Source organism: Eutrigla gurnardus (genome assembly GCF_963514095.1).
Source record: "Eutrigla gurnardus genome assembly, chromosome: 20".
Taxonomy (NCBI): Eukaryota; Metazoa; Chordata; class Actinopteri; order Perciformes; family Triglidae; genus Eutrigla; species Eutrigla gurnardus.
The window spans coordinates 11961076-11988237 of NC_139931.1; the positions used below are offsets into that span (position 1 = coordinate 11961076).

The 27162-nt window shown below is 42.2% G+C and overlaps 3 protein-coding genes across 3 annotated transcripts; 2 read left to right on the forward strand and 1 right to left on the reverse strand.

Moving 5' to 3' along the window:
- Positions 1-346: 346 nt before the first annotated feature.
- Positions 347-4438, reverse strand: dcaf7 (ddb1 and cul4 associated factor 7). Its single transcript, XM_084036733.1, has 7 exons — positions 4097-4438; positions 3659-3817; positions 2821-2932; positions 2611-2729; positions 2320-2529; positions 1969-2086; positions 347-1560 (listed from the first exon to the last, which is right to left on the reverse strand). The coding sequence occupies exons 1-7, from the start codon at positions 4232-4234 to the stop codon at positions 1388-1390; spliced, it is 1029 nt and encodes a 342-aa protein (XP_083892859.1). The 5' UTR covers positions 4235-4438; the 3' UTR covers positions 347-1387.
- A 2410-nt stretch (positions 4439-6848) lies between these two features.
- Positions 6849-11041, forward strand: angptl6 (angiopoietin-like 6). Its single transcript, XM_084036883.1, has 7 exons — positions 6849-7149; positions 7635-8131; positions 8212-8349; positions 8446-8644; positions 9629-9822; positions 10198-10468; positions 10567-11041. The coding sequence occupies exons 2-7, from the start codon at positions 7661-7663 to the stop codon at positions 10749-10751; spliced, it is 1458 nt and encodes a 485-aa protein (XP_083893009.1). The 5' UTR covers positions 6849-7149; positions 7635-7660; the 3' UTR covers positions 10752-11041.
- Positions 11042-11238: 197 nt separating this feature from the next.
- On the forward strand, positions 11239-26133 carry LOC311031466 (hemicentin-1-like). The gene is made up of 17 exons (XM_084037771.1): positions 11239-11434; positions 13433-13714; positions 13798-14115; positions 14203-14496; positions 14640-14894; positions 15107-15436; positions 15653-15913; positions 16060-16235; positions 17201-17445; positions 22129-22235; positions 22981-23262; positions 23346-23663; positions 23751-24044; positions 24188-24442; positions 24655-24984; positions 25207-25467; positions 25614-26133. Exons 1-17 carry the CDS (start codon positions 11368-11370, stop codon positions 25805-25807), a joined length of 4269 nt encoding a protein of 1422 aa, XP_083893897.1. The 5' UTR covers positions 11239-11367; the 3' UTR covers positions 25808-26133.
- Positions 26134-27162: the final 1029 nt, after the last annotated feature.

A 27162-nucleotide genomic window follows, 5' to 3' on the forward strand; every position in this document is an offset into this window, starting at 1 on the left:
ACTTCTTACTTCACTGGAAATTAGTTGAGGTAATGATTCGAAAGTTGTCGCACAAACTTGGGGATGAAATTAAAAGGGACCTGTCAATTAAAACAAGCATTTATGATTTGCTCAATGGCTTATAACTGAGTTGACATCCTGTCTAAACGGACACACACACACTTACATGCACTCATTCACACCCCCCACTCATGTAAACACAGCAGAGAGTTTAGAAAATCTGGGTTCCCCCTCTTCACATACATTCTTTAACCTTATGCTGTGCAAGGGCAACATTTCTGATAATGCCTAATGAGGCCTGGCCTGATCTGTAAACTGGCTGCAACTTCACAAAACAACACATCAAAAGTTTCTTCCTAGGACATGGAGGAATACAATTTATTAGAGCAAATTCAATAATAAACTTTATGAAAAAGCTACAACATCAACACTTGTCTTACCAACATCTTCAGTTGATATATTTATAAGTATGTACAGTTTTGCCTTGTAAATGGCATGCTACAAGAACATGACCCTTTAATTATTGGAAATGACAAAAAGAGAGGCAGACTTGGCCAGAGAGTTGTTTCACGCTGCTCCCATTTCACAACTCACTCCAAAAACACAAAGAAAATGCTTCCAAAGCACGATCCCTACAAATAAAGAAGAGAATCGAGTAGGGAGTTCAAAAGGTTGCCAACATTGCTCTGGTAGGTTCTGAGTGTTGCTGTACATGGCTGCCTTGCAGCGTCACCAGCCAGACCAAAAACACACCATGTTGACAGACAGCACTTCAGTGATAATACAAAACCCTCACAGGTTAATTTACAATTTGTAAAAGTTGTTACAAGTTTGAGCCTCGCTCTTTTGGAGGGAGGATACACCCATTTGAAAAGATTTACAGGGGTTACCAGGACCGTAATATACTGATCTTTGAATCATCAATAATCTGGTACAAGAATACAAGAAGGCCTGGAGAGGTCATCTCCTGCCACCTACAGAAGTTTGTATCAACCTTTACAAATCAAACAGATGAAACACACATTTAAACCCTTCGTGATAATCTCACAGCTGGCTGAAATCACACCGAAGTATAAAAATCTGCTTTTCATAGACTGCTTCTCAAGTCCAGTCAGGTCGAGTTCAAAGCTTATGAACACTACCTTGTCAGCAAAATAAATAAGAGCTTAAACATGTTTAATAGAAGAACAGTGAGTAAAGAATGGGACAACATGTAAACCAGGTTATTGTGGGGTAGGTGTGTGTGTGTGTGGAGCTCCAAACATGTTCAGAAAGTTCAGTCGTGACCTCGTCCTTGTCTCATAAAGCAGCGGGACGAAGACTAAAAAGTAAGTCCAAATCTGAAACAAGAAGGGAGTTTCTCTTCTTCGTCCAAATGTGTGTGGCATCAGACGCGGAGGATCTCCAGGCAGTTGTTGTAGCAGATGGCGATCCAGTCCGGCTGCGTCGACGCCCACTGCACGTTGTTGATCTCGCCTTCAGCAGTGTAGGCCAGAATGGGATCCTCAATGGCCCGTGGCATCTGCTGGATGTCCCAGATCAGAGCCTGGTGGTCGTCAGCTGAGGAAATAAGACACGTGGAGAGGCCGTTAAAAGAGGTATTTCAGACACGGGGAGCAGAGAAAATCAGCCTTTTCTGTAAGTAGCTTGAGCTTTTGACAGATGAAAGAAACCGTGAAAGAAATGTGAAATTGTGGTCATCAATCTAAAGAGTGGTCTCACATCGTACAGTGGCTAACTTAAGGCATTAAATGGGTACTCATTTAATGTTGTTTTCCCACAACTGCGTGCACACTCATCTCCTCTTCTGAGTTTTTTGTGATTAATAGAAATGCCACTGCAAAGACCAAACTGGTCTAATGTTCTGTTCATTTTCAAAACATGAGGGCAACACAGATCAATGATGAGTCATTATGTGTCTTCACTGTTTCTTCCCGACTATGTCCCACAATCTAGCGGTGCCTTTACCTGCAGTGCAGATGTGACACGACGAGTGAGGGGCCCAGGCGATGCCGTTGACACAAGCGCGATGGTTGTTCAGCCGAGCCACGGGAGTGCAAGGCACACGAACATCCAGGATGACCACCTATGAAACAGAAATATCAACGCTAACAGGGACTTGATTCTCATTCAGTTTTTATTATTATTATATTTTTTTTATATAAATATATGTCATGTTTTTTATGCTTTTCAAACTGAAAATAAGTCTTCTCAGTCAAAAATAACAACACCAAGTCCAAATGAATGAAATGGCTATTTTGGCTTCCTGATGTTTCAATTTTAATGCAGAAAAGGTGGACAGAAACATGGCTAACTGACCTCCATGCCGTCCATGGCCATTGTAGCCAAGTAGTTGGGGTCCTGCTTGTTCCAGCAAAGGCGGAGCAGTGGGTGGTGCTGGGGGTCTTCGTAGATGATGGTGCTGTGCTCCAGATGTCGGAGGTCAAACATGCGGACGGAGCCATCGGCTCCCACAGAGGCAAACATATCTCTACCACCTCCTGCACGGCTGAACGCGATGTCATACACCTGCAGACACATAAAGACACTGAACTAAATATTCTCTCAAGCTGTACACACATGGCTTTTACAGCAGAGACACACACGGACCTCTTTGTCATGAGCAATCAGCTGAGTCTTCACATGCCCAGACACAAGGTTAACTCGTCCTAACACCTGACCAGTCTCCAACCCCCAGATAGTGCAGGTGGTGTCAATGCTTGAAGTACCTGCACAATGAACCAACATGTTAAGTACACAAATGAGGGCAAAGTTCAACTGATAGCCTCCTTAATATGAATCATATAGTGGATTTCTTACCCAGCAGATTAGGATCAACCTCATTCCAGTCAAAGGATGTGAGGGGAGCACAGAAGTCCGAGTTCTTGTTGTTATTCAGCAAACATTCAAGGCGTGTTTCTGTGTCGCTGACCTGCGCGATGAATGCAAAAGATTTTGGCAGTGAGCAGACTTCTTCAAACAAGTTCAATATTCAGGTCAATGTGACCATTTTACAGCTGCCAACTGGCTTAAGCTGGCAGTGTTCCATGTTATTGCTATTACCAAGGCAAAACCAACAACGTCCCAGTCTGTGTCTCGTTACTTTCTAACTTCCCTAACCTGCTTGTGTCACTCAGTCACCAGACCATTAAGAAAAGGGGTCACAAATATATAGATGTGATTTCAAATGTTCCAGACAAGTGGGCACCATATATTGTAATGCTTCTAAACAGGGGAACTACTTCCAGCTGTGGATTAATACATATATGGGCCACTAGTAAACATCAGGATAGTGTATGTTGGACTTACTGGAAATAAACTACGTCACCTGACCTGTGTTGGTGTAATGATGGGATGCAGTGTGGCTCACAATGTGTTTTTTTATTATATATCACAACGACAGAGCTCTTTTTCATGGATGTTTAGGATTTGTGGATTTCTATGTTTTGATCATCTATAAATATACCTTTATTGCTACTTTATATTTGCACTGTTTATCTATTGCACAGATGAATGAGATATACCAGGCTTTGGCTGCATAACCAATACCTGTCAGTAGGACGGATTCATCACTGGCTAAGTTGTTTTCATGGAATTTGATTAACATAACAACAACAGATATATCACCAGAACAAGCATGCAAGTTCAAACACCATACCCTCCAAATGCGCAGGTAGTCCCCACTGGTGGCCAGCAGGTCCGGGTACACCCCCTTAGTGTCTGGGATCCACATGATCTTGGTTGTGGGGTACGGGTGGTCAAATGTGTTCCTGCAGACGAACTCTGAGCTCTCCTCTTCCAGACCCACCAGCTGGACCTGGGCAGAAGCACACACACATGACCCGTTATTTCAAGAGGAGCCATGGGGTACTGTTTACATTGCAACAAGGGAATCACTTCAGCTATGCATGGCGTTACTGGGGGGACACTGCTGTCACACACACAGACGCAGGCTTGCAGGACACACACACGGGAACTCACGGCACGCATGTGTCAGACTGTGATGTTATGCCCGTTTGCTGCGCACGACCACTAGCATTAGCATTAGCCCGCTACCGTTAAGCTGATGAATGGCCATGATGACCACACTACGCACCTTGTTGTTGTATTCCTCCACAAAGCTGCCAAGTGCCAGCCGAAAGCGTTTATCCGGACGGACGCTCCAGTTCATCGCGTACACCGTCCATGGCGCCTCGTATTTGTAGATTTCTTTTCTTTTGCCGTGGAGCGACATCCTCCCCAAAGTGCAGCTGTTGTTAGCTAACACGTTAGCTAAATAAGTAGACGTGCAAGCCAATTAGTGCCTTTAACTTTGGCCTGCAGTAGAAAATACCAGCAGACGTGCTGGTAATGACCATTGAATTAAATAAATCTTGTTTTGGGCAAAGGTTTGTCACCACTTCACCCAACAAAGAGTGGCATTGCTCCGTTACGACCTGAAGCGCTGTCAAGTCCAACAAACCCTACTGACTTCCGGTATCTTTACAAAAAATAAAAGCACATTGTTGTTAAACTAACTTTTCCAATAGGCCTATATGGCTTTTTTTTTTTACCTCCTGCAAGAAGCGTATATACTCAGTTTGCGTTGTTTGTCTGTTTCAGCAGGATTATGGACACACTACTGCCCCGATGTTTATGAAAGTTGGCGGTTGGGTGTAGCAATGCACATAAAAGTTTTGAAGCGGGGCAAACAATAATTATTTTTCACTTTCCTTAACATTGCGAGGTAGCCCAGTATTCCGTGTTAGAAGTCTGCGCTCAGTGTCCTTCTAGTTTGTTTTAATGACCCTAACAAATACAAAATTCGATAGAAATAATTGTCTCTTCAGTAAACGTAATGACCGTGAAGCCACATTTCTTTAGGTTCTACCAAATCTCTTTAGACTTCAAACTTCAACCAACTTCCACAGATAACATTACTATTATCTCTGTTTATCCGTTCTCATCGGTTGAGGTTGCCTCCGCATGGCTACTTTATTTTGAAAGATTTTCTTACGGAAGTTATTTTGTTGTTTTATGGTCGCTGTTCCTGCATTGTTGCATTGTGACCACTAGATGGACTCAGGCACCGGTACACCTTCATCTGGTGTCGAGGAAGGCACATACTACCGCCTCGGGTAAGACTTTCTGATTGTAAAAGTGAACAGTCGTGAATATTGTAACATCACAGGGTGAAAAAGTACGGAGTTCACCTTGGTTACAGTGTGTAAGCTAATTGCTCAGGAGCTTGTGTTTCCCAGCGTTTACCCTTCTAAATGAAGCTGAACAGAACTGGATTTAATGATTAAAGATTAGTAGAATAGAATAGAAAAGTACAAGATATAGAGGACTAGATAAACAGGAGATGAATGCAAAAAAATAACTACAAAAGCGATATTTTGAAGCAATTTCTTTCTTTCATCAATTTCATATACCTTCATACGTTTTTTTTTTTTGTAAAATATTGACACTTTTATGTATTCTTATTTTTGTTTACATTTATTTATTTAATATTTTCCATTGTATTATTGGAATAGGACAAAACAAAAACATTATGATGCAGGATAAACATGGACCTATATGAAGTGTGGCAGTTTCAATTATTATTATTTTGAAAAATGTTATGACAGCGTGCAGTTAATAAGAGGGAACGAGAGTTGTCTTTATCTTTGATCTAACTGAGAGGATATCATTTTGGGTGACATGCTTCCACCCCGTCATCGAAGGGTCTTTGACAGATCTAGTTCTGCCAGTAGCAGATATTACAGCAAGGAAACTGCTGCAATAGCAGATATATTATTTCAACATGTTTACTGGAAACAGTGATGTCCAAAGAATGACATAACACCAGCTTCACTACAAACCAAAACACTTGTGATCATTTTAATAGTGCCTGATGCTGAAAACTTTCTTTCTTCTCTTTTGCTAACTGATTGCATGATCCGTCCCCACCCTAAACTGTATTCCGACTCCTGTATACCACAGATATATGGGTGTGACCATCACTGCAACGAAATGGAATCTCCCAGCTCACAACATTTAATGTATCAGTTTGATTTATTTATTTATTTATTGCTGCAGTCTATTCTGTAAGTTAAAAATTATAGAGTGGTAATACTCCAATAAATGAAAGTTGAAAACTAAATTGCGCAAACCTCTCCCATCCTCCATTAAAAGCTACATTTTGATTAAGACATTTTAATTTAAACTACATACAAGCACAATTTAGATTTTGTTAATATTTTACTTGAGAACTGCATTTTGAGTTTATGAACTTAAGAGATAAGGCCATGTAAATGTCTCCTATTGCCAATAGGACAGTTGAATATTACTCCCCGTACTATTGTTTCTGTCTAAGTTTATGTAAAATAAAATTGAATAAGAGGATAGTGTCTGTCACAGACAGGAGCAAACCCACTCTAACAGGGAGAACAAGCCAACTGCTGATGAGGTGAAAGTACAAAGCTGAAATGATTAGTAGGCTACATTAATTGATTAGTTGAACAACAGAAACACTAATTTTGGTGATTGGATCATTTTAAATCAAAGAAACAAACATATTTACTTGTGGAATGTGAGAGTTTGATGGTTTTCTTTGTCATATGTGATGATTTTTGGACAAAACAAGGTGAGGACATCATGTTGAGCTCTGTGCTTTATGGGCAATTTACGTTATTTTCACATTTTATAGACACAACCAACGACAAAACCATAAATGAAAAGAATCATTAGTTGCAGCACTAGTGTTTGAATACCAGACTAGTTACGGGATAGAGTCTGGCAGGATAGCAGGTTAATGGCAGAGGGAGGAGACATCCAGCTAAATAGCAGGTTCTGGGAGGTGGCGTCATTGGGATAGTTTGTAATTACTTCTCTCCCTCTTCAGGCATCCTGGGACAGAATCTCCGGAGAAGAAAAGCTAGTCTAGCTGCTAACAACTTAGGCGTCATTCTTGTTTTTTCTTGAGATTCATTTGTGACAAACTTCTCGGCCTTCAACTTCACTTCAACATTAACAGAGGACCACACAAGACTTTTAATGTGGCTCTTTGTGAAGCATGTGATTTTTGACCTTAACCCTAGCCTTTATTTTTGACATTGTGCACCCTGGGAGCTGCAACTGCACACTGGAGCAGACCAAAGACATCCTGAACACTTTTCAGCTGCTGCGGTAAGTCAGTATTTTCCACTTTAACGTACACACATACTTTTGGCATCTTGGCCGAATACCTCATTAGGTTTTTTTTCGTATAAAATCCAGGGAAATGGTTTTTTGATTCAGAAAAAAGTGCAGATGTGTAGTTTTTGGAATCAGAGAGGAAGTAATGTGGGAGATTCTTGTGTCAGATGTTCATGTTGATCTATTTGGATTCATGTGGTGTTGACCGTGGTAGTGACTGGATGTGGAGCTTCTGTTGACCGTGTGAGGGAAGTGTGTTGACTCTGGCTGGTTGATGTTGACTGTTGTTCTTGCAGTGTTGACCTGCTAATAAATTCCAGCCAGAGGGAAATGTGTGTATACAAGGAAACATCTGGTGAACAGTCAAAACCCACAACACTTCCTTCCTTTGAATACAAAGTTTGTGTCTGTCGGTTGTCACATATGTGTTGTTAATGCTGTGGTAATCCACATTATGTCCTCTCCTCTGCTACCAGGGTGTCCTCGGAAGTTTCACACATTCATGGAGAAGACACTGACAATAGGTGTGACTCTTTTCTTGACACTCTGTGTGGACATACCAGCAGCTGGAGGACAGAAGGAGGGGGCGCATGGCGACGACCCTCACAAACATTCATCGCGGTCCTCAGATCCAAAAGGCGGCCGTTGCTCCTACACTTTCATTGTCCCCCAGCAGAAACTGACAGGTGCGCTGTGTTTGAACACGCAGTCTGCTTCCACCAACCAGTCGGAGGTGGCAGGGCTGCGGGCGGAGCTCGGGCGGCAGCAGGAGCAGCTGGAGAAGCTCCGGGGCCAACTAGAGCAGGAGGGGTCCCTTGCCATGGAGGTCAGAGCCTTGCGCAAAGAGAGTAACAGCATGAATGCTCGCATTACCCAGCTCTACGCCCAGCTGTTACACGAAGTCATACACAAGAAAGACCAGGCTTTGGAGCAGCGAAGGGTGGAGGGCCTCTTGCTTAATGCTACAACACAGGTGAGCAGAGCACGGCATCATCTACATCTTATCCTATCAAACTCGTCCTCATGTTTGCTGTGGGTGGTGCGACACGTCAGGCGCTGCAGGTGTCCAGTAACTACAGGGAGCTGGAGAAGAAATACGGAGCCCTCACCTCCACGCTGAGCTCCCAGAACCAGTTTATTGCTCGTCTGGAGAAGCAGTGCCAGTGCAGGGACTCCACACAGGCGACTCTGGTAGGGACCGGGCTGTGGTCTGCATGTTGCAAATGTATAGTAGGTTTTTACACTGGAACTAAGAACGGTGTGTTGTTTTTGTGTCGGTCTGGACAGGTGAAGACTGAACCACCAAAAAGCCAGCCTAATGTGCACGCTAATCACAGCTCCGAAGCCAGAGAATTGACCAATGATGTTCAAAGGGATCAAAGTGCTCATCCATCACAGCAGGAAAAAACGCTTTCCCTCCCAACCACTACAGCCAACACTCCCACGGAGCCTCCATTCATTAGCTTCCCTGTCACAAAGACTCCAGGTACATCAGTGTAAAGCATGTCTTAGAGCAGAACTCCTTGATTAGACTTAAACCTTTGTGTATAAGCGTCCCAATCTTCTGTCCGAGTTATTTAGCCGCTCAGATAAGCAGTGGCTGAAGGAGTCAGTGACCTGCTGGTAAGAGTCCTATCTCTCTGGGAACGCCTAAACAATGTCAAAAACAGCCTGCAGCTCTTATCGGGACAAATAGGACTCTATAATGAAGACACACTTGTGAACCACAGCATTATTGGAGCTGTAAATGACACGGCTTCTATTCTTGCACAACGGGAATGTTTGAAGTGACAAAGTAGAGTGTGTGTGTGTGTGTGTGTGACTCAACTCTTGCTAAAAGGTTATTATGAAAGACCATGGATTGACACATCTTGTGTTTAGGCACTTGTGTGGGAGATTTTTCCTCCATGTATACAGTTTCTCCGTGCATTCCTGCGTTCATCTTATCTCTGTGACATGAGACATTCTACATGCGTTTTTTTTGTGTGTGTGTGTGTGTGTGTGTGTTTGCTGTGCATATGCGATCTTCCATCTTCCTGGCGCTAAAACAAACAGAAGATAAAAAAAATGTGCAGGTTGGTAAGAGCCGTTATGTCTTGATTCGACTTGACTTCGCTCAATATTTGTAATTTGTAATCTATTTTATTTCAAGACAGGGACAATGCACAATATGTACGTAAAAAGTACGGAATAATAGCCTGTAAATCAGTATAGAAAGGAAAATATTCTCCCTGGATGTCTATGGGATCATGATTATACTATTTTATCCCATAAACTCAACACTTAACAGTTGAGCCAAGTTAGCCCTAACTTCAGATTATACCGAATACAAGGTCCGTCCGGCATTTATTCATTTCTGGCTCTTGGATAGACTATGATATTGTATGCAACATGAACATACAGTATATTGCTTGTCTTGTTATAGCTCTGCTGCCTCACTTGGTTCCATATGCTTTCCTTTCACTGTCAGGGCCGTGGCGGGACTGCCAGCATGTGCTGGAATCGGGTGAGACCACCAGTGGGATCTACCTGCTCCGTCCACAGAGTGCCAACCGCTTATTGCAGGCCTGGTGTGACCAGAGTCAGGCTCAGGGAGGATGGACAGTCATCCAGAGGAGACAGGATGGGTCGGTCAACTTCTTCAGGACATGGGAGCAGTATAAGGTGATTCTTAGTTTCGCATGTTAGTGATCATCAGCACAAGAGACTAGTCCAACTGATGGGAATGCCATTAGTTTTGCAGGTATTCAGTCATAAACCAAAGTATTGGACAGAGTTTTTTGACCTCATGATGAACGTGTGCACCAAATTTCTTGACGACCCATCCGAAAGTTGAGATATGTAACTAAAAGCCTAAAAGTCAGAGGATTAACAAAGCCTTTAAGGATTCATCCTGTGGGGACCATGCATGCCTGTGTTTTTTGTTCTAATCAGAATAATAATGAATAAAATATTTCGCAGGACAAGTGAAAACTTTGACCTGCTGCACAACACAAGCTTTTCCTCGGATCAATCGATCAGTCTGCTGTTGTGTTACAGCAAGGCTTTGGGAACCTAGACGGAGAGTATTGGCTCGGCCTGGAACACCTCTACTGGCTCACTAAACAGGCCCGGTATAAGCTCCGAGTTGCTATGGAGGACTGGCAGGGCCGGCAGGTGTTTGCTGAGTACGACAGCTTCCACCTGGAGCCGGAGAGCGATTGGTACAGACTGCGGTTGGGACAATACCACGGCAATGCTGGGGACTCCCTCTCATGGCACAACAACAAGGCCTTCACCACTCTGGATCGAGACAAGGACAGCTACACAGGTCTGCCCCCCCCTCCCCTCCCCCCGGCTTGTTTGTAAGCACTGTTGGTATTCTGACCTTTCCTGTTAACAAAACCTGTTCCTCTGTCATGTCACCAGGTAACTGCGCCCATTACCAAAAAGGGGGCTGGTGGTACCACATGTGTGCCCACTCCAATCTGAATGGTGTATGGTACCGGGGTGGACACTATCGCAGCCGCTACCAGGATGGGGTCTACTGGGCAGAGTTTCACGGAGGGTCCTACTCTCTTAAACGAGTTTCCATGATGATCAAACCCACATAACGGTTACATTATGGATATGTGAGAAAGAAAATGCACCAAAGAACTGGTAAAGACACATGTATATAAAGACTATGTTTCAGTGTTATCCCAGTAACGTGTTTAGCCAGTGTGTGTGTTTAATAATAAACACTGTCTCTAAATGTTGATAAGAGGCCAGTCAGTGTCATTTGTAGACTGAGAGTCATTGCATAATGACTGAGTACTGTGTTGAAATGTCCTATTTTGCAATTTCTGTATTAAATTTGATGTTTTCCAATTTGCAATGCACTTTTCAATAAAATTCTCCCAAATTATTTTCTGAATAATTGTTTTCCTGAATGAATAGAAAAAAATAACAGTGAATGGTGACACAGGATGAGCAAGGGGAGGACTGTACCGTTACGTTACAAGGAACAAACTGTGGTTTGGTTTTTTTTGCTTCTGTTCTGCAGTTCCTTGTAAACCAGGGCGTTGTATTTCCCTAGTTATTTTATCTTTTTGGTCAGTAGCCAGTAGTCATACCATCAGTGCCAGCTCGGAGCAGGATTCATCTTATCCAGCCATTTACTGAAGCTGGACATCTGCTGGACCGTCCTGAAACCCACCTCACCTCTTCCATCCACCTGCTTCCTCTCACATGCTCACAGCCAGCATGCTGCCTCTCAGGATGATGGGCCTCCTCTTGCTCATGTTTTCACTGTGTGGTGAGTGAAAATGACTTTCTGTGTGAGAATGTTTCCAGCTCGCTAATAGATTCAATAGCTCCGCATCCTACCAGCGACGGTGACAAAGAAACTGAACAATCTATACTCGATACACTGAATTAATGTACTTAAATTATTACTTCAAGTGGTAACTTGTGGTAAAAAGTGTTTTTTTTTCAACTCAAGCTCAACTGTATTGTATTAATCAACATCATTATTTTGAGTGTAACCAATTTAAGTAATTATTTTAAGTTTGTTCACGATTTTCTTCTCAGTGGAATCAATATTATACAATAATGAATTCCCTTTGAGTGAGGTGCTCTAAAGGATAATCTAAAATAAGTCAAGCCTTTGACTAATTTAAAGAATAAAGTTAAATAATGTATGACTTCTTTAAAATAGAATTTGTGAGATACTAAGTGTGCACGGGGTTGTGGGTTTCTGTTTGTGGTCAAAATAAACCTCCACTGTGACAGTTGACTTGTGCAAACCACATGCTGTGTTGGGTGTGGTGGATGGAGTCCATTTTAAAATAAAAAGCATGAGAAAAATCATATATTTTTTAGCATGACCATTGTATGATCATGCTTATTTATCTATTTTTTACAATGGTGAAGTTTGAACACGGATGCAGCACTGTAATTTCTGGAAACATGATCGAGTACTGTGAGCCGACTGTAATGGGAATTTTGGATGTTTGTACTTTATAATCAGAATATTTGTCAGGCTGACTCGATCCGCATCTCCTCATCTGACTGTTATGCTATGACGAAAATGAATGCGTCATAGCATAGTTTGTAGATGATATGAACATGTATGAGGGGCCGTCAGGGACATAATTCAGAATTACCTCTCACACACACATGTGAAATGCTCTCATATACACTACTGAAACACTCTCACATAAACAACTGAAAAAGTATTTGCTCACACACACTACTGAAACGCTCTCACACACACTACTGAAACGCTCTCACACACACTACTGAAACGCTCTCATACACACTACTAAAACGCTCTCAAACACACTACTAAATCGCTCTCATACATACAAGTAAAACGCTCTCACACACACTACTAAAACGCTCTCACACATACTACTAAAACGCTCTCACACACACTACTAAAACGCTCTCACACACACTGCTAAAACGCTCTCATATATACAAGTAAAACACTCTCACATACACTACTAAAATGCTCTCGTACACACTACTTCACTTTAATTTGTAAGAGGATTTTACTTGGTTATATGAGAGCGTTTTAGTAGTGTGTGTGAGAGCGTTTGAGTAGTGTGTGTGAGAGTGTTTTACTTGTATGTATGAGAGCGTTTTAGTAGTGTGTGTGAGAGCGTTTGAGTAGTGTGTGTGAGAGTGTTTTACTTGTATGTATGAGAGCGTTTTAGTAGTGTGTGTGAGAGCGTTTTAGTAGTGTGTGTGAGAGCGTTTCAGTAGTGTGTGTGAGAGCGTTTCAGTAGTGTGTGTGAGAGCGTTTCAGTAGTGTGTGTGAGCAAATACTTTTTCAGTTGTTTATGTGAGAGTGTTTCAGTAGTGTATATGAGAGCATTTCACATGTGTGTGTGAGAGGTAATTCTGAATTATGTCCCAGACGGCCCCTCTTAAACATGAGTGCCACATTGACATAAGATAATTTCAGGACTATGACGCCTGTGTTCTGTAAATCTTGACCTTGCCTGTACATCTTGTCTTTGTAAGATAGGACATGATCCGTCCTTTGGTTCCTCCTCCTTAAAAGGGAGATTGTTTTTGGACTCAGGGTCGTTCCTGCTGAGTCTGAACCTTTGCATCAGAAGGCAGGGGTGACCAGTCCCTCCTCTGCAGATGAGAATACTTAGTGGAATAAACCTCGGAGAAAAAGCAGATCCTGGTTGTTGATCTTTATTGGGCAGATTCATTTTTCCACAACACGACGCATGGCGATGTGAGCCACTAGAGTGCAGCAAAGTTCAATAAAGGCATTACCACTGTCTATCAACAGATGCAGACAGTAGATGCTCAGATGAGCTCAGCCTGGACCCGCCTGAGGTTGTAGAAGAATATGGAGCGGTGGTGTTGGTAAACTGTTCCAGCATGTTGAAGGATCCGGAGGATCATTATGGGATGTGGTGGGTTGTTGGAAACACAACCTCTCCAGAGGAAAAGGAAAGTGGTTTTATCGAAGGGCAAGTCCCACTGTCAGACTGGGATGTAATGGCAAAGTGCATAATAAGGCTGAATGAAACTCATGAATGCAGCAAAAGCCTTGACATCACCATATACAGTAAGTGCCATTTCAAATCAATATTATGTAATTGGGGAAAAACATGCAAAAACAATAATCCATATCTAAATTTGTTTTGATAGAGAATACAGAAATGGTCACCTTGTTCCCTATAAAGTATGGAGCGGTGGAAGGGACGCCGTACGAGCTGCAGTGTGATGTCCCCGATGTTGCTCCTGTTCAAAACCTCACTGTGAGGTGGTACAGAGGCAATGAGACCATCAGGACGGATTCCTTCAGCAACACAACCAGGAGACCCGTAAGTGAGTCCTCCACTCTGACGGTCAACATCAGCAGGGCAGAAGATGCAGTGCAGTATAGATGTGAGGCTCAGCTGGACATTGGGCTCAATGGATCAATACCTCCTGTTAGTTCCGACGTACACATTGTTTCTGTGCACTGTGAGTAAACAGTTACCTGATCATCGAAATCATAATTTTAAATATTTTCATTTTGAATAAATAAAAAGCCCTGATTTGCGTCTTCAGATGCTCCTGAGCTCGAGAACAAAACGGAAGATGTCCGTGTGTTTGAGGGTGACACTGTCACCCTGACTTGTGAAGCTGAGGGGAACCCTGCTCCTACCTTTCATTGGACACACGATGGGGTCAAGTTGATGGAGGACACGAATAATCTCAACATTACCTGTGAAGCCAGCGCAACCTACGAATGCACAGCTACCAATTATCTGGGAATCGCGACTAAGCAAATCCATGTTGATGTGATGAGAACGGCAAGAGCCCCTGCAGCTATAACCACCCCGGAGCCATCAACACAGAAAAGTATGCTCTACATCCTTCTGACCTTTACATTAGCTTAGACATGGAATATGTAGCACTGATGTCAACTTGTGGATACTGTTGATGACTTCCCCTCCCCCACTGTGCAACAAAATGAAGCTCTGCTTGCTTATTTTGAATGGCAGGTTGCCCCATAGTATTTACGCCAGCTGAAATCGTGGTGAGATTCGGAGATCCAGCTTCCATTAACTGCAGCACATCAGCCCCAGATATTGTAGTGATGGGCTGGGCGGCTACAGTTGGAGACAAACTGCAAGAAGACACTTCTGTGATCACCTGGGAAGTTGAAAACTTGGAAGAGTGGGAAATAAAACCTTTGTGCTACATTAATAAGAAAGATAATTCCCAGTGTTATGACATGGCAACGGTGATTCTTTATAGTGAGTACCATACTTTATTTTCTGTCTTCACTCCTACAAAGATGTTTGACACAACAGTGGAATATTTCTTTATAACACACTATCAGTGCCATTTCAAAAGCAAAATAAATATGGAAGACATTCTTGTGCAATTTTTATGCAATTTTAAGAAAATCATTAGTTAGTTTTTCTCTTTATTTCCTACTGATTATTTCCCCTTGCTTTATTTGCAGAGACTCCAGACGAGGTGTCGGTCTCTCAGTTGAAACAAGGGCCGATGCTGGAGGGCAGAACGGCTCGGCTGAACTGTAACATCACTCGTGTGGCTCCTGTGCAGAAGCTCAAAGTGACCTGGTACCGCGACAATGAAACTTTCCACACACAGACTTTTAATGACATCACTAAGACCCCGACAGACGTCTTGACTACCTTAGTATTCACTCCTGAGAGAGATGACAACGGAGCACTTTACAGATGTGAGGCTCAGCTGCAGCTCGGAACAAAGGACCAACCAGACCTAATCCCTACTGTGACCTCACCACCTTACATGGCTGATGTTCACTGTGAGTTGTCTACTTAGCTATTTATGCTTGTTTTATTTCCATTATAAATACCTGTCAAGTTTTGATTAATGTATACTGATGTATAACTACAGATAAACCACTGGCCAAAGCCTGTCCAGACCATCACGCTGGCGTGGAGCACTGATCACTGTTTGTTGACAGTGGATATAAGTGATGTGGGATTATAATATAGAATATAATTTCTTCTCTCCACAGATGTCCCTGTGTTCAATGGGACTTACAACAAGGAGGTGAACGTGCATGCGGGTGATAATGTGAACTTTGACTGCAGCGCTGAGGGCAACCCTTCTCCTGATGTCCACTGGTATTACACTTCTGCGTTGAATGTGACGGAGACCACCAGGGGGCGCCAGAAGAGCATCATAGGAGCCACGTCTACCAACGCCGGTTATTACGCCTGTGTTGCCGCGAATAAAGTCGGCAGTGTGAGGAGATCTTTCACGCTGACAGTAACAGGTATTGCATATTGTGCAGAACACTTATGGAACCATTTACAGTGAATCGCTAATGTGGACATGCAAATGCAGAAAATGACATTATGGCACCGAAAAGAGAAAAGTACACTTTCAGTTGATGTTTGTTTGATCTTGTTTGTTTTACAGAGAGGCCTGCAGCCCTCCACGTCCATTTAACGTTCCTTTGGGTGATTCTATCGGTCATCCTCCTCCTCCTCCTCCTCCTCATCCTGGCCTTCTTTATGCACCTCCGCTGGAAAAGACATGGACGCTATAGTTACGTCCCAGGCAACGCCACCGATGATTTAAATATGACTCCAATGACTCCTACATGATAACTCCGGTACGATTCTAGGTTCAAACCAGACTGTTGTAAAAAAAAAAGAAAAAAAAAAAGAATAATTAAGTGCAACTCTTTGCCCTTCTGACAAAGCAGGTATATTATAACATTGCTTTTTTTAAAATTATACGAGTAGAGCTTTTATCACTTTATTGTTACGGTCTAAATGTTGATAAGAGGCCAGTCAGTGTCATTTGTAGACTGAGAGTCATTTGCATAATGACTGAGTACTGTGTTGAAATGTCCTATTTTGCAATTTCTGTATTAAATCTGATGTTTTCCAATTTGCAATGCCCTTTTCAATAAAATTCTGCCAAATGATTTTCTGAATAATTGTTTTCCTGAATGAATAGAAAAAAATAACAGTGAATGACACAGGATGAGCAAGGGGAGGACTGTACCGTTACGTTACAAGGAACAAACTGTGGTTTGGTGTTTTTGCTTCTGTTCTGCAGTTCCTTGTACACCAGGGCGTTGTATTTCCCTCGTTATTTTATCTTTTTGGTCAGTAGCCGGTAGTCATACCATCAGTGCCAGCTCGGAGCAGGATTCATCTTATCCAGCCATGTACTGAAGCTGGACATCTGCTGGACCGTCCTGAAACCCACCTCACCTCTTCCATCCACCTGCTTCCTCTCACATGCTCACAGCCACCATGCTGCCTTCAGTCATAAATCAAAGTATTGGACAGAGTTTTTTGACCTCATGATGAACGTGTGCACCAAATTTCTGGACGACCCATCCAAAAGTTGAACTAAAAGCCTAAAAGTCAGAGGATTAACAAAGCCTTTAAGGATTCATCCTGTGGGGACCATGCATGCCTGTGTTTTTTGTTCTAATCAGAATAATAATGAATAAAATATTTCGCAGGACAAGTGAAAACTTTGACCTGCTGCACAACACAAGCTTTTCCTCGGATCAATCGATCAGTCTGCTGTTGTGTTACAGCAAGGCTTAGGGAACCTAGACGGAGAGTATTTGCTCGGCCTGGAACACCTCTACTGGCTCACTAAACAGGCCCGGTATAAGCTCCGGGTTGCTATGGAGGACTGGCAGGGCCGGCAGGTGTTTGCTGAGTACGACAGCTTCCACCTGGAGCCGGAGAGCGATAGGTACAGACTGCGGTTGGGACAATACCACGGCAATGCTGGGGACTCCCTCTCATGGCACAACAACAAGGCCTTCACCACACTGTTGGAATTCTGACCTTTCCTGTTAACAAAACCTGTTCCTCTGTCATGTCACCAGGTAACTGCGCCCATTACCAAAAAGGGGGCTGGTGGTACCACATGTGTGCCCACTCCAATCCGAATGGTGTATGGTACCGGGGTGGACACTATCGCAGCCGCTACCAGGATGGCGTACTGGGCAGAGTTTCACGGAGGGTCCTACTCTCTTAACCCTCGGGGCACTCAGGAAATTTACGCACACTCACTACCTTTGGGCCTGTACGGGCCACGCCACTACAAGTGTCATAAAAAAGAAAAAAAAAAGACTTTTTTTTTTTCCACTTTCACTGCATAAACCTTTTCAACAACTTCAGACCTAACCTTAGATATAAAGTTTGTTATTAGTTTAAAATTTTTTATTCTGTTTTTAAGCCTTTTTCTCACACGAATATTGTGTACTTTTTATGCGAAAAACACAAAATATGCAATATTTTCCAAAAATGAGGTGCAAAGAGGCTTATTTGAGATGAAGTTATTACAGCCTTGACTAGGTAAAAAATTGATAACATCATTTTTTTTGATGCATTATTATTTTTGGAGACATTAAGGTTTTTTCAAAAAACTTACACCTGTTACTTTCGGGCCCAAATGGGGTCCCTCTCATAAAATTGTCATAAAAAACGAATGAATTAATTTTTTTTTTCACTTTCACTGCATCAAGCTTTTCAACAACTTCAGACCTAACAATAGATATAAAGCTTATTATAATAATTATTATTATTTTATGTTTTAGGCCCTTTTTATATACAAAAAATGTCTAATTTCAATGCAAAAAGCACAAAATATGCAATATTTTCCAAAAATTAGGTGCAAAGAGGATTATTGGGGATGAAGTTATTGCAGCCTTGACTAGGTCAAAAGTTGATAACATCATTGTTTTTGATGCATTATTATTTTTGGAGACATTAGAGTTTTTTCAAAAAACTTACACCTGTTACTTTCGGGCCCAAATGGGGTCCCCCTCATAAAAGTGTCATAAAAAATGAGTGAACTTTTTTTCACTTTCAATGCATCAAGCTTTTCAACAACTTCAGACCCAACAATAGATATAAAGCTTATTATGATAATTATTATTATTTTATGTTTTAGGCCCTTTTTTCGTACAAAAAATGTGTAATTTCAATGCAAAAAACACAAAATATGCAATATTTTCCAAAAATGAGGTGCAAAGAGGATTATTGGGGATGAAGTTATTACAGCCTTGACTAGGTCAAAAATTGATGAGATCATTGTTTTTGATGCATTATTATTTTTGGAGACATTAGAGTTTTACAAAAAACTTACACCTGTTACTTTCGGGCCCAAATGGGGTCCCCCTCATAAAAGTGTCATAAAAAATGAATGAATGAATTTTTTTTTTCACTTTCACTGCATCAAGCTTTTCAACAACTTCAGACCTAACAATAGATATAAAGCTTATTATAATAGTTATTATTATTTTATGTTTTAGGCCCTTTTTTCATACAAAAAATGTGTAATTTAAATGCAAAAAAACACAAAATATGCAATATTTTCCAAAAATGAGGTGCAAAGAGGATTATTGGGGATGAAGTTATTACAGCCTTGACTAGGTCAAAAATTGATAACATCATTGTTTTTGATGCATTATTATTTTTGGAGACATTAGAGGTTTTTCCAAAAAACTTACACCTGTTACTTCGGGCCCAAATCGGGTCCCTCTCATAAAAGTGTCATAAAAAATGAATACATTTTTTTTTTTTTCACTTTCACTGCATCAACCTTTTCAACAATTTCAGACCTAACAGTAGTTATAAAGCTTAGTATTATTATTTTATGTTTTAGGCCCTTTTTTCATACAAAAATGCCTAATTTTTATGCAAAAAAAACACAAAATGTGCAATATTTTCCAAAGATTTACAGTCAAAAACTGTCAACATCAAAAACAAGTAAAAGATATCACATCCACAATAACACTAACATATTATAACACTGACTTCATAAACACTGGACAACTATTTACACAAAACACATGGAAACAATAACATTCTACCATAGCATATTTATAAACAGAACTCACATAGTGGATTCAAATGTGCCTGGCACACTGCTCACTCCACTGAGACGGCCCTCCTCACAGTGACCAAGTCCCTGCTAGACACCAGAGCCTCATCCCACTCCTCCGTTCCCATTCTCCTCGACCTGTCTGCTGCATTCGACATTCAACCACCAAATCCTCCTCTCCACCCTGGCTGAACTTGGCATCACTGACTCTGCTCTAACCTGGTTCACATCATCAAATCGCACCTTTCAGGTCACATGGAATGTCCAAATTCTGTTCTATGTTGGATGACTAACTATCCTGCACCCCCAACATCACTGCTGTGGCCCGATCCTGCAGATTTGCCCTCTACAATCCGCAGGACCTTCCTCACAAAGGATGCAACGCAACTCCTGGTCCAAGCACTGGTCATCTCCCGCCTTGACGACTGCAACTCTCTCCTGGCTGAACTCCCGGCCTCTGCGACTAAACCATTGCAGCATATCCAGAACGCTGCAGCACACCTGATCTTCAATCTACCCAAATTCTACCATTTGACCCCACTCCTCCGTGACCTCCACTGGCTCCCTGTTGCAGCATGCATCCAATTCAAGACGATGGCACTGGCCTTCAGGGCCATCAATTGAACGGCACCCATCTACCTCCAAACACTGGTCAAACCTCACGCCCTGAGGTGAGCACTTCGCTCCTCTACTTCAGCTGGCCAGCTGGTACCATCGCTGAAATCAAACAAATGTTGCTCAACAAAGTCCAGACTCTTCTCTGTTCTGGTCCTCAGTGGTGACTATTTTTTAGCTCTTACTTTATCGGCAATGATATGTTGTGGTTTCTTTCTTTCTTTCTTTTGACAAATGTACTTGTAAGTCACTTTGGACAAAAGCATCTGCTAAATGACCTAAATGTAAATGTAAAACCACACAGCCAATACTACAGAGGAGGGTCTCTTTTGATCAAGAAACAAAAACATAAACAAATCGGAATTGAATTTCACAGACAGACACACACACACACACACACACACACACACACACACACACACACACACACACACACACACACACACACACACACACACACACACACACACACACACACACACACACACACTCAATCACATTCAGACCACTCTTTTATATCAATCCCAACACACCCAAACCATATTTGAGCCGTTCTGGTCATGCATTTTACAGAATACGAACTAGGCTCCTATTGTGACACTGTGCTCTGATCTCAGGCTGCTCCTCATGACTGTCTGCTGTCTGTTGGACAAATGACCAGTCTGACCAGGCTGCAAACTATTTGTGCAGACTTCAGAGAAGCAACAGCAATGATATTTTGTACCACACAGCCAACAGTGCAGGGGAGTCTCTCTTTTGATCAAGAATTAAAGACATGCACAAATCTCTATTTGCCTGTGAAGAGCTCATTTTCACAAACACACACACAGACACACACACACACACACACACACACACACACACACACACACAATTTATTCTCAAACACATTCACACCACTCTTTTATATTAATTCCAACACACTAAGACCATTTTTGTGGATTTCAGCCTCTTCACTGTCATGCATTCTGCAGGATAAGACAACCAGTCCTCTCCATTGAAACTGTGTGTGGTTAGCTCTACTGCCCCCAGTGGTTTGAGGAAGTCAGCACATCTCAAACCTTTTTTTCTGTTATTTTGAAGGGAGAGGCTTGGGAAGTCACATTGATGCTGGCTTTAGAGAAAAAAATGACAGTTTCACAGTATGTCAAAAAAAGCAAATTTTATGGTTTTATAATGGGAGTTAATGGGGCCCGCCACGGTCCCGAAGGTGGCAGGTGTGGGAATTTTTTTATGGTATATTCTATACATCTTGCAATCAAGTGGATGAAAAAAAAAATGTTTTAAAAATTAAAAGACAATCCTTGGAAAAGTTTCAGAAAGGTAGGCGTTAAACTGACAAAGATATTGATAATCAAAAATCAAAAGTACCCAAACGGTCCCCCAAAGTGCCCCGAGGGTTAAACGAGTTTCCATGATGATCAAACCCACATAACGGTTACATTATGGATATGTGAGAAAGAAAATGCACCGAAGAACTGGTAAAGACACATGTATATAAAGACTATGTTTCAGTGTTATCCCAGTAACGTGTTTAGCCAGTGTGTCTGTTTAATAATAAACACTGTCTCTAAATGTTGATAAGAGGCCAGTCAGTGTCATTTGTAGTCTGAGAGTCATTGCATAATGACTGAGTACTGTGTTGAAATGTCCTATTTTGCAATTTCTGTATTAAATTTGATGTTTTCCAATTTGCAATGCACTTTTCAATAAAATTCTCCCAAATTATTTTCGGAATAATTGTTTTCCTGAATGAATAGAAAAAAATAACAGTGAATGGTGACACAGGATGAGCAAGGGGAGGACTGTACCGTTACGTTACAAGGAACAAACTGTGGTTTGGTGTTTTTGCTTCCGTTCTGCAGTTCCTTGTACACCAGGGCGTTGTATTTCCCTCGTTATTTGATCTTTTTGGTCAGTAGCCAGTAGTCATACCATCAGTGCCAGCTCTGAGCAGGATTCATCTTATCCAGCCATGTACTGAAGCTGGACATCTGCTGGACTGTCCTGAAACCCACCTCACCTCTTCCATCCATCTGCTTCCTCTCACATGCTCACAGCCAGCATGCTGCCTCTCAGGATGATGGGCCTCCTCTTGCTAATGTTTTCACTGTGTGGTGAGTGATAATGACTCTCTGTGTGAGAATGTTTCCAGCTCGCTAATAGATTCAATAGCTCCGCATCCTACCAGCGACGGTGACAAAGAAACTGAACAATCTATACTCCATACACTGAATTAATGTACTTAAATTATTACTTCAAGTGGTAACTTGTGGTAAATAGTGTTTTTTTTTCAACTCAATCTCAACTGTATTGTATTAATCAACATCATTATTTTGAGTGTAACCAATTTAAAGTAATTATTTTAAGTTTGTTCACGATTTTCTTCTCAGTGTAATCAATATTATACAATAATGAATTCCCTTTGAGTGAGGTGCTCTAAAGGATAATCTAAAATAAGTCAAGCCTTTGACTAATTTAAAGAATAAAGTGAAATAATGTATGACTTCTTTAAAATAGAATTTGTGAGATACTAAGTGTGCGCAGGGTTGTGGGTTTCTGTTTGTGGTAAAAAAAAAAGCTCAACTCTGACAGTTGACTTGTGCAAACCACATGCTGTGTTGGGTGTGGTGGATGGAGTCCATTTTAAAATAAAAAGCATGAGAAAAATCATATATTTTTTAGCATGACCATTATACGATCATGCTTATTTATCTATTTTTTACAATGGTGAAGTTTGAACACGGATGCAGCACTGTAATTTCTGGAAACATGATCGAGTACTGTGAGCCGACGCATGGCGATGTGAGCCACTAGAGTGCAGCAAAGTTCAATAAAGGCATTACCACTGTCTATCAACAGATGCAGACAGTAGATGCTCAGATGAGCTCAGCCTGGACCCGCCTAAGGTTGTAGAAGAATATGGAGCGGTGGTGTTGGTAAACTGTTCCAGCATGTTGAAGGATCCGGAGTATTATTATGGGATGTGGTGGGTTGTTGGAAACACAACCTCTCCAGAGGAAAAGGAAAGTGGTTTTATCAAATGGCAAGTCCCACTGTCAGACTGGGATGTAATGGCAAAGTGCATAATAAGGCTGGATGAAACTCATGAATGCAGCAAAAGCCTTGACATCACCATATACAGTAAGTGCCATTTCAAATCAATATTATGTAATGGGGGAAAAACATGCAAAAACAATAATCCATATCTAAATTTGTTTTGATAGAGAATACAGAAATGGTCACCTTGTTCCCTATAAAGTATGGAGCGGTGGAAGGGACGCCGTACGAGCTGCAGTGTGATGTCCCCGATGTTGCTCCTGTTCAAAACCTCACTGTGAGGTGGTACAGAGGCAATGAGACCATCAGGACGGATTCCTTCAGCAACACAACCAGGAGACCCGTAAGTGAGTCCTCCACTCTGACGGTCAACATCAGCAGGGCAGAAGACGCAGTGCAGTATAGATGTGAGGCTCAGCTGGACATTGGGCTCAATGGATCAATACCTCCTGTTAGTTCCAACGTACACATTGTTTCTGTGCACTGTGAGTAAACAGTTACCTGATCATCGAAATCATCATTTTAAATATTTTCATTTTGAATAAATAAAAAGCCCTGATTTGCGTCTTAAGATGCTCCTCAGCTCGACAACAAAACGGAAGATGTCCGTGTGTTGGAGGGTGACATTGTCACCCTGACTTGTGAAGCTGAGGGGAACCCTGCTCCTACCTTTCATTGGACACACGATGGGGTGAAGTTGATGGAGGACACGAATAATCTCAACATTACCTGTGAAGCCAGCGCAACCTACGAATGCACAGCTACCAATTATCTGGGAATCGCGACTAAGCAAATCCATGTTGATGTGATGAGAACGGCAAGAGCCCCTGCAGCTATAACCACCCCGGAGCCATCAACACAGAAAAGTATGCGCTACATCCTTCTGACCTTTACATTAGCTTAGACATGGAATATGTAGCACTGATGTCAACTTGTGGATACTGTTGATGACTTCCCCTCCCCCACTGTGCAACAAAATGAAGCTCTGCTTGCTTATTTTGAATGGCAGGTTGCCCCATAGTATTTACGCCAGCTGAAATCGTGGTGAGATTCGGAGATCCAGCTTCCATTAACTGCAGCACATCAGCCCCAGATATTGTAGGGATGGGCTGGGCGGCTACAGTTGGAGACAAACTGCAAGAAGACACTTCTGTGATCACCTGGGAAGTTGAAAACTTGGAAGAGTGGGAAATAAAACCTTTGTGCTACATTAATAAGAAAGATAATTCCCAGTGTTATGACATGGCAACGGTGATTCTTTATAGTGAGTACCATACTTTATTTTCTGTCTTCACTCCTACAAAGATGTTTGACACAACAGTGGAATATTTCTTTATAACACACTATCAGTGCCATTTCAAAAGCAAAATAAATATGGAAGACATTCTTGTGCAATTTTTATGCAATTTTAAGAAAATCATTAGTTAGTTTTTCTCTTTATTTCCTACTGATTATTTCCCCTTGCTTTATTTGCAGAGACTCCAGACGAGGTGTCGGTCTCTCAGTTGAAACAAGGGCCGATGCTGGAGGGCAGAACGGCCCGGCTGAACTGTAACATCACTCGTGTGGCTCCTGTGCAGAAGCTCAAATTGACCTGGTACCGTGACAATGAAACTTTCCACACACAGACTTTTAATGACATCACTAAGACCCCGACAGACGTCTTGACTACCTTACTATTCACTCCTGAGAGAGATGACAACGGAGCACTTTACAGATGTGAGGCTCAGCTGCAGCTCGGAACAAAGGACCAACCAGACCTAATCCCTACTGTGACCTCACCACCTTACATGGCTGATGTTCACTGTGAGTTGTCTACTTAGCTATTTAGGCTTGTTTTATTTACATTATAAATACCCTATAATGTCAAGTTTTGATTAATGTATACTGATGTATAACTACAGATAAACCACTGGCCAAAGCCTGTCCAGACCATCACGCTGGCGTGGAGCACTGATCACTGTTTGTTGACAGTGGATATAAGTGATGTGGGATTATAATATAGAATATCATTTCTTCTCTCCACAGATGTCCCTGTGTTCAATGGGACTTACAACAAGGAGGTGAACGTGCATCCGGGTGACAATGTGACCTTTGACTGCAGCGCTGAGGGCAACCCTTCTCCTGATGCCCACTGGTATTACACTTCTGCGTTGAATGTGACGGAGACCACCAGGGGGCGCCAGAAGAGCATCATAGGAGCCACGTCTACCAACGCCGGTTATTACGTCTGTGTTGCCGCGAATAAAGTCGGCAGTGTGAGGAGATCTTTCACGCTGACAGTTACAGGTATTGCATATTGTGCAGAACATTTATGGAACCATTTACAGTGAATCGCTAATGTGGACATGCAAATGCAGAAAATGACATTACGGCACCGAAAAGAGAAAAGTACACTTTCAGTTGATGTTTGTTTGATCTTGTTTGTTTTACAGAGAGGCCTGCAGCCCTCCACGTCCATTTAACGTTCCTTTGGGTGATTCTATCGGTCATCCTCCTCCTCCTCCTCCTCCTCCTCCTCATCCTGGCCTTCTTTATGCACCTCCGCTGGAAAAGACATGGACGCTATAGTTACGTCCCAGGCAACGCCACCGATGATTTAAATATGACTCCAATGACTCCTACATGATACCTCCGGTACGATTCTAGGTTCAAACCAGACTGTTGTAAAAAAAAAAGAAAAAAAAAAAGAATAATTAAGTGCAACTCTTTGCCCTTCTGACAAAGCAGGTATATTATAACATTGCTTTTTTTTAAATTATACGAGTAGAGCTTTTATCACTTTATTGTTACGGTCTAAATGTTGATAAGAGGCCAGTCAGTGTCATTTGTAGACTGAGAGTCATTTGCATAATGACTGAGTACTGTGTTGAAATGTCCTATTTTGCAATTTCTGTATTAAATCTGATGTTTTCCAATTTGCAATGCCCTTTTCAATAAAATTATGCCAAATGATTTTCTGAATAATTGTTTTCCTGAATGAATAGAAAAAAATAACAGTGAATGACACAGGATGAGCAAGGGGAGGACTGTACCGTTACGTTACAAGGAACAAACTGTGGTTTGGTGTTTTTGCTTCTGTTCTGCAGTTCCTTGTACACCAGGGCGTTGTATTTCCCTCGTTATTTTATCTTTTTGGTCAGTAGCCGGTAGTCATACCATCAGTGCCAGCTCGGAGCAGGATTCATCTTATCCAGCCATGTACTGAAGCTGGACATCTGCTGGACCGTCCTGAAACCCACCTCACCTCTTCCATCCACCTGCTTCCTCTCACATGCTCACAGCCACCATGCTGCCTTCAGTCATAAATCAAAGTATTGGACAGAGTTTTTTGACCTCATGATGAACGTGTGCACCAAATTTCTGGACGACCCATCCAAAAGTTGAGATATGTAACTAAAAGCCTAAAAGTCAGAGGATTAACAAAGCCTTTAAGGATTCATCCTGTGGGGACCATGCATGCCTGTGTTTTTTGTTCTAATCAGAATAATAATGAATAACACACTGCTGCACAACACAAGCTTTTCCTCGGATCAATCGATCAGTCTGCTGTTGTGTTACAGCAAGGCTTAGGGAACCTAGACGGAGAGTATTTGCTCGGCCTGGAACACCTCTACTGGCTCACTAAACAGGCCCGGTATAAGCTCCGGGTTGCTATGGAGGACTGGCAGGGCCGGCAGGTGTTTGCTGAGTACGACAGCTTCCACCTGGAGCCGGAGAGCGATTGGTACAGACTGCGGTTGGGACAATACCACGGCAATGCTGGGGACTCCCTCTCATGGCACAACAACAAGGCCTTCACCACACTGTTGGAATTCTGACCTTTCCTGTTAACAAAACCTGTTCCTCTGTCATGTCACCAGGTAACTGCGCCCATTACCAAAAAGGGGGCTGGTGGTACCACATGTGTGCCCACTCCAATCTGAATGGTGTATGGTACCGGGGTGGACACTATCGCAGCCGCTACCAGGATGGCGTACTGGG